Source organism: Octopus sinensis, linkage group LG4 (genome assembly GCF_006345805.1).
Source record: "Octopus sinensis linkage group LG4, ASM634580v1, whole genome shotgun sequence".
Lineage (NCBI taxonomy): Eukaryota > Metazoa > Mollusca > Cephalopoda > Octopoda > Octopodidae > Octopus > Octopus sinensis.
This window is the reverse complement of record NC_043000.1, coordinates 39,521,778-39,529,277: the sequence shown is the minus strand read 5'-3', so window position 1 is coordinate 39,529,277 and position 7,500 is coordinate 39,521,778. Positions and strand designations below refer to the sequence as shown.

Below are 7,500 nucleotides of genomic sequence, written 5' to 3'. Positions count from 1 at the left end.
CGAAGCTTAATAATCTGCTGACGAATTGGTAACGGAGTAAGTGGCATTATATTAACAAAGTACACTGCAGATATTCTTACTAATGTTTAGTAAATGAACTGTCACGTAAACAAATTCAAAACATTAGAGTTCGACGGTTAAATATACTAAAACATGGAATAAAAGCAACCGTTCTGATCATTTTGGCCGCCAAGGGTTTTGCAGTAAATCACTAAATCATCCATAACTTTTTTATTATCTTCTCAAATTACACCAAAATCTCAGACAATAACAAATAATATTGTATTTATTGTCTGTGAAAATTATAGAATACAAAACAACTTTGATAAAAACGTATATCTACTTTTCTGACGAAAACAATGCCGTTCGGAACATTTTGACCGGAACTGTATAAATATATATATATATATATATATATATATGTGTGTGTGTGTGTGTGTGTGTGTGTGTGTGTGTGTGTGTGTGTAGAAGAAGTTCTAGTCACATTAGAACAACACATAAGTGTACTTCTTATGGGAGACTTCAATCTGCCCAATGTAAGATGGCCTGAGGGCCTTTCTCTCCCAGGAATGACAAGATGCGAACGAGGACAGGCGAGGTCCCTCCTGAACCTCACCAACACTCTGTACATGGAGCAAATAATACTCCAACCAACCAGGTAACATACTGGATATCTGCTTCACAAATAATATGGATCACATCCATAATGTGAAAGTCACACCGACACTTCTCTCGGATCACAACATGGTAGAGTTGACCATGTACGGGCCAAAGGAAAGCATGGACATGTAGCCTACAAGACCCTCTCAGAATCTTTCCAGCTTGAACTTACATTAGGCAAACTGGAAACAAATTGAGAAAGAGATCCTCAAACAAAACTAGCCTAAATGTCTCTCCTCGCCGGACATCGACGTGAAACTTCAACAATTCAAGCCATATGCTACAAATGTGTCCCTGAGAGAAAGGCCACTGTACACAAGAACAAAATCCCCAGAGAGAGGAAAATTCTTATGAGACGGCGTACAAAAGTTTCAAATCGCCTAAACAAACAAATTGAAAGCAGTGAAAAGTCCCGCCTGAAAATAAAACTGTTGGAAATTGAAAAATGTCTGCAACTCTCCCATGAAAAAGAAAGAGCAGACAAAGAAGCCTGGGCTATAGACAACATAAAATCTAACCCCAGAGCTTTCTACAAGTTTGCTAAAGAAACAGCTACGGTCCACTGTAGGATAGGGCCACTCCTTGAAAAAGATGAACGCCCACAGGAAATCCAATGAGGATAAGTGAAATACTAAATGAGCAATTCAAAAGTATTTTCACTCCACCCCTAGGGCATTTTCAAGTCAGCAATCCAACTGACTTCTTTACCACTGCAGATATAAAATCAGAGGCAACGATGATTGATTACATCGATATAAAGGAAGACGATGTAATAAGGGCTATGGATGAAATGAACCCAACTCACCTACCGGCCCCGATGGATTCCCAGCAATCCTTCTAAAAGTATGTAAAAGAGTCCTAGCAAGACCACTGCAGTCCCTCTTTCAAAGCTTCCTTGCAACTGGCAAACTTCCAAGAAAACTGAAGGAGGGTAAAATATGCCCTATTCATAAAGGAGGTAGCAGAGCGGAGGCCAAGAACTACAGACCTATCTATCTGACCTCACACTCAGCAAGGTCATGGAACGAATAGTCAGAAGGAAACTAATCGCCTTCCTTGAAGAAAATAACTTGCTGCTGACACCCAACATGGTTTCCGACCAGGAAGAAGCTGCCTAACTCAGATCCTACAAGACTATGACTTGGTGCTTCACGACTGATCAACCACTCAAATGTGGAAGTCATATATCTCGACTTTGCAAAGGCCTTTGATAAAGTCGATCATGGAATGATATGTCACAACTGCGTGATCTTGGCATAGTTGGAAAATTGGGAGAATGGCTTCATGACTTTCTGAAGGATAGAGGTCAGGTGGTAGTAGCCAATGGGGCCACCTCCAATAACACGCAAATAGTGAGCGTTGTTCCGCAAGGCACTGTTTTGGGACCACTGCTGTTCATAATGGCCCTCTCAGACATGCCCTCAGCCACGCAGACAGCCACGATCACAAGTTATGCAGATGATACAAAATTTCACAGGCAATACAGATCCCTGAAGACACTAAGCACTTGCAATGTGACCTGGACAAAATATACAAGTGGGCTGAAAAGAATAGCATGCAGTTCAATGCTGAAAAGTTTCAAGCTTTATGCTATCAGCATGCAAAACTAAATGCAATACCCAATAAATACACTGGACCTGGAGGGATTGCAATCCCAGAGGCACAATCAGTGCGAGACCTGGGTATTTACATATGAATGATGATGCAACCTTCCATGTGCATTTTGCTAAATCGGCAATGAAATGTAGGCGGCTGACCGGATGGATTCTTAGAACCTTTAAACAAGAGACCAGGAAACCATGATGGTCCTCTGGAGGACACTTGTCCTAAGCCACTTTGACTATTGCTCTCAGCTATGGTCACCATCCAGTGTCAAGTTAATCACAGAACTTGAGGCGATCCAACGAAGCCACACGAAGAAGATAGCCTCTGTGCAGCATATAAGCCACTGGGAAAGACTCAAGAGATTAAGACTCTATTTCTTAGAGCGTATGCGAGAAAGATATGCCATAATATACATCTGGAAGATCCTAGAAGGACTTGTCCCAAACTTTGGCACAGAGAGTTACACAAATACTAGATCTGGGCGCCACTGCATAGTGCCAAGAACTCCAAATTTGCCATCAAGATGTAGGACAAAATACTGTGATAGCCTGGGCTTCAGAGGTCCACAGCTCTTCAATATCCTCCCGAATAAAACTGGATGTCTTCTTGTCAGGTGTCCCAGATGAACCAACTTCAAAGTAAGAGGTGCAGATGAGGGCAGCTGCATCAAACTATCTCATACACCAAATGTCATGCTAAAAAGCATTCGTGAAGTAAAATCATGTAGCAACACCGAATGGTGGTGCCCCAGCATGGCCAGCTCGTGAGCTGAAACTAGATAAAATGAAAAAATGATAATTTTCTGCAAAATTCTGTTATATTATCCTTGAGTTCATTTAGGTTGGCTCTGCGTGGAGTTGGTGTAAATTTGAGCCCTTTTGCGAGGATGTCAATTTTTATGTTAGAAAGAGGTTTGTTTGAAAGATTGATTATGTTCGGTTTTTCCTTATTACTAGGTTCCAGCCTGTGTCCTGGTGTCCCTGGTCCCTGGCTAAAAAATGTTGGGTGTAATTTTGTTTGTATGAGTTGTCTGTGAGGTTGTGTGGTATTTGGTTGGGGGAGTGGTGGTATTGTTGCCTCCGATCGTTGTGTGTGTGTGGGAATCTATGGTTTTTGTTTGTGGTGTGTGTAAAATTTCTGTATGGGAAATATTTTTGTTTCGAACTGCTTGTATGTGGGATGTTGCTTGACATAGTGTTTTTTTGCGTTTGTCTTGTGTTTAGTGGGGACCAGTAATTTTGGTTCATGGGGTAGTAGCGATTTGTGTGTGGTGTATTTCTTATTCTAGTGTCGTATTGTGCTGTATGGTGGTTGGGTCTGGTATTAGGATGTTGTTGGTGTGTTCTGTTTTTGGTGTAATTTCTTTCATAGACGCGTCCTCTGTCAGCTAGTTCCCTGTTAGGTCTTGCGTGGTTTGCAAAGGTTGGTTGTGGGTGATTTCTGTTTTTAGTGTATGGAGGATAGTTGGGGGTTGTTCGTGGGTTGTTTGGTTTTTCTTTTTATTTATTGTAATTTTCTTAGGAGGGATTATTCGTACCCAATTCATTTTTGAAAGTTTCACTATATTTTTGGAAGAAGTCCATGTTTTTCTCCCAGCGTAGGAGAGAATTTCTCTCTCTCTCTCTCACAGGTATCCTTCCAATGATCCAATGTATTTTCGAGGGGTTGTCCCTCGGTATGTTTTAGTATTAGATTGTGCATCTCCTCGTCTATGCTTTTAAGTTTTTCTTCATTTGTGGAGGCCCTGAGTCTTAGAAGCTCTATTTCTGATTTAAAATTGAACAGAGCTGACTTTTCTCTAATAGATCTCTGTCCGTCAGGCTCGTTAGGAATTAATTTTATCTGGAATTTGCGTGGGAGGATAATTGGTGTTGAGTTTATCCATCCCTCGTAAATATCTGCTTTGTTGGAATTTTTTATCATGTTCCAGAAGGTGAGTTTTCTGTTGTGCAGGTTTGTATTCCAAACGTTTCCTATTTTTCTTTTTGCTGGGTTGATTTGGGTGCGTATGGTGTCCTGTTGTGTTTCATTAGGTACCTGTGTATTATTTTCGGATTTGTTGATGAAAATTGAGTTTAGTGTTGTATATAACAGTTGTAAATCCTTACTCACCTGGTCAGTGTAGCGAGTTGCATCTTCATTACTTTTACTTTCCCGGGCGAGTAAGTTTGATTCCTCGATTTTGTTGTTCAGGTTAAGAAGCTGTGAATTAATATTTTTCAGTTCTTTGAGTATGTCCTCATTTAAGGTTTTATCCGAGGTGTTTGACTTCTGTGGCATTTTCGGTCTCACGTGTTTAATATATAGATAAGAAAGTTTGTTTGTGAAAGCACGTGGGTGAATATATAAGAAAATAGTAAAAAGTGAAAAAACGACAGAAGGTTTAAATGTTAAAGAATATATATATTTGCGTCAATATGTCAATATTCTCCAGACATATTGACGCAAATATATATATTCTTTAACATTTAAACCTTCTGTCGTTTTTTCACTTTTTACTATTTTCTTATATATTCACTCACGTGCTTTCACAAACAAACTTTATTATCTATATATATATATATAATATATACATATATATATATATACATATATATATAATATATATATATATATATATATATATATATATATATAATATATACATATATATATATACATTATATATATACATATATATATATACATTATATATATACATATATATATATACATATATATATATATATACATATATATATATACATATATATATATAATATATATATATATACATATATATATACATATATATATATACATATATAATATATTATATATATACACACACACAAACACACACATACATACATACATATATATGTATGTATACTTTGATACTTTGATAGGTTTCGGCCATTATTGGCCCAGGCCATGTCTAACTTAATACCACCACCTGTATATATATATATATATATATAATATATATATATATATATATATATATATATATATATGTATATATATATATATTAAACAATGGTTGTAGAACAAACAAATACAAGGTCATCCACGTAACATTTCATATCTCGAACATTTAATCACAAAATGCTTTTTCTTTCACTTAGAATATACATGTATAACATCACGGAAGATGAAACATAACTCATCAGTACAAGCATATAAGAAAATGCAAGAAAAAAGTGTGAATACAGTTCATCACTGTTAAAAGTTAATACTTTAGCGATTAAGAAATATATATTTTTTAAAAACATTACAACACCTAGAATAATAAATACGTAAAAATATAAAGTAATATATAAATATATAGATATATAAAAAATATATTTAAAAATACATATATATAGGAAGCATACAAATAAGTAATATATAATATATAAGGTAAGATATAAGTTCATCGTTTAGCAATTATTTTCATTAAAAATAACTTTTCAGATAGTTAAAAGACAATGTTGAAGCAAAAAAGAAGAAACCATATTTACATTCCCTATGGCCATTTCAGGGGTACATCACTGTATTTAATGCACGAGGGTGCATCACAATGATTACTCCTTCGTCAGGGGAAAAAATAGAGAGACAGACATCACGTACCAGAGCGAGACCTCCTTAACCAGACCTAACATAATATTGCGTGGTTTCTTATTTAAGAAGTCATGCTTAGACCAGCCCAAATGAAAGAACTAAAGCAGTAAAAAATTGAAACCATCGAGGTTGAATTTAATTTAATACACCCATTAATGTTGTTTTTTAAATTAAAAAAAAATTTTAACTGTTTTTTTAACGTTTTTTTAAAACTTTTTTTTTACTGCTTTAATTCTTTCATGCTTATTTAAGCATGACTTCTTAAATAAGAAACCATTTAATTGAGCACTTCTATAGCAGTCCTATTAAACATTTTGTTCCTGATAAGAAACAATCACTGTATTATTGATATATATATATGTATATATATATATATAATAATAAATATTAGGGAATAAATCCAAATTTACAAGGAAAAATCAGATTTAAGATTGAATCCAATTTTATAATAAAATATTATATTATAATAAATTAGAGACAAAACCACTATTATGCAACTCAAACAAAGAAAGACTTAAGTCAATACATAAAATATAAAATAATTTATATAAATTAAAATTTAACAAATGAATAACCACTACGATCGTTTCGTGTCAGCACATCTTAGACATTCTTCAGGTGGTTTCTAAACCTTCTTAGCGAGTTATAAACTTATATTTTATGTATTGGCTTAAGTCTTTCTTTGTTTGATTTGCATAATAGTGGTTTTGTCTCTAATTTATTATAATATATATATATATATATATATATATATATATATATATATATATATATATATATATACATACTCGCATGGTTGTCTGGTAAGAAGCTTGATTCCAAACCACATGGTTCCGAGTTCATTCTCATTGCATGACACGTTAGGCAAATGTTTTCTAATAAAGTCTCGGAATGACCAAATCTTTGTGAGTGGATTCAGTTGGCGGAAACTGAAAGAAGCCCGTCGTACATATATATATGTGTGTGCGTGTGATTGTCCCCATCATCACTTGGCCACTGTTGTAGATTTGTTTAGGCCTCCGTAAACTTAGCTGTCCGGCATAAGAAAACGATTCAATAAGTACCTTACAAATCAGATAATTATTGGCGCCGATTATTTCGATTACAAATGCCCCAGGCAGTGCCCCAGCATGGTCACAGTCTTATGACTGAAACAAGTAAATCGAAAGAAATGAAAAGAAATACGAAATTATGTTTAAAGTTTATTAATCCTTTAACAATTAATATAGTGTTCGTACATATTTATAGTGAGACCGAAAATTGAAACCAAATCCACCAGCACCGAACACATAGTAATGGCCAAATGTTCACATCCTAGGACAACAATCAGATGTTACTATGGACAGGTAAGTCAACTGAATATTGTGTCTTTGAACCCATCTGGCGGATGATAGATTTTTGGGTCCACAACTTTTCAAATTTTGAAATTTAGTGAAAATTTTCACAATTAGAAAAAGTTTAGAAAGGTTAAAGTGATTATTTTTAACCAATCAGGAAACAGAAGCTGGAAGCCAGTATTTTCTGCTGGATAGCTGTGTGTGATAACATCTTAAGTGTGTGCCTGTGTGTGCTGAGAGAGGGTTTAAAAGCGATTAAGTTAACAGATAAATCAATCGGTTTTAATGTGCAAAATATATATACAGATAAACATAC

General features: G+C 35.1%; 1 protein-coding gene across 2 annotated transcripts in view; it reads left to right on the top strand.

Moving 5' to 3' along the window:
- The window catches only part of LOC115210431, a 68,938-nt gene that overhangs the window by 40,839 nt on the left and 20,599 nt on the right, over positions 1-7,500 (top strand). For both annotated transcript variants that reach the window (XM_029779034.2, XM_036501978.1), the window contains exon 5: positions 7,096-7,193. In XM_029779034.2, coding sequence (XP_029634894.1) covers positions 7,096-7,193 — 98 coding nt within the window. The remainder of the gene's footprint in view (positions 1-7,095; positions 7,194-7,500) is intronic.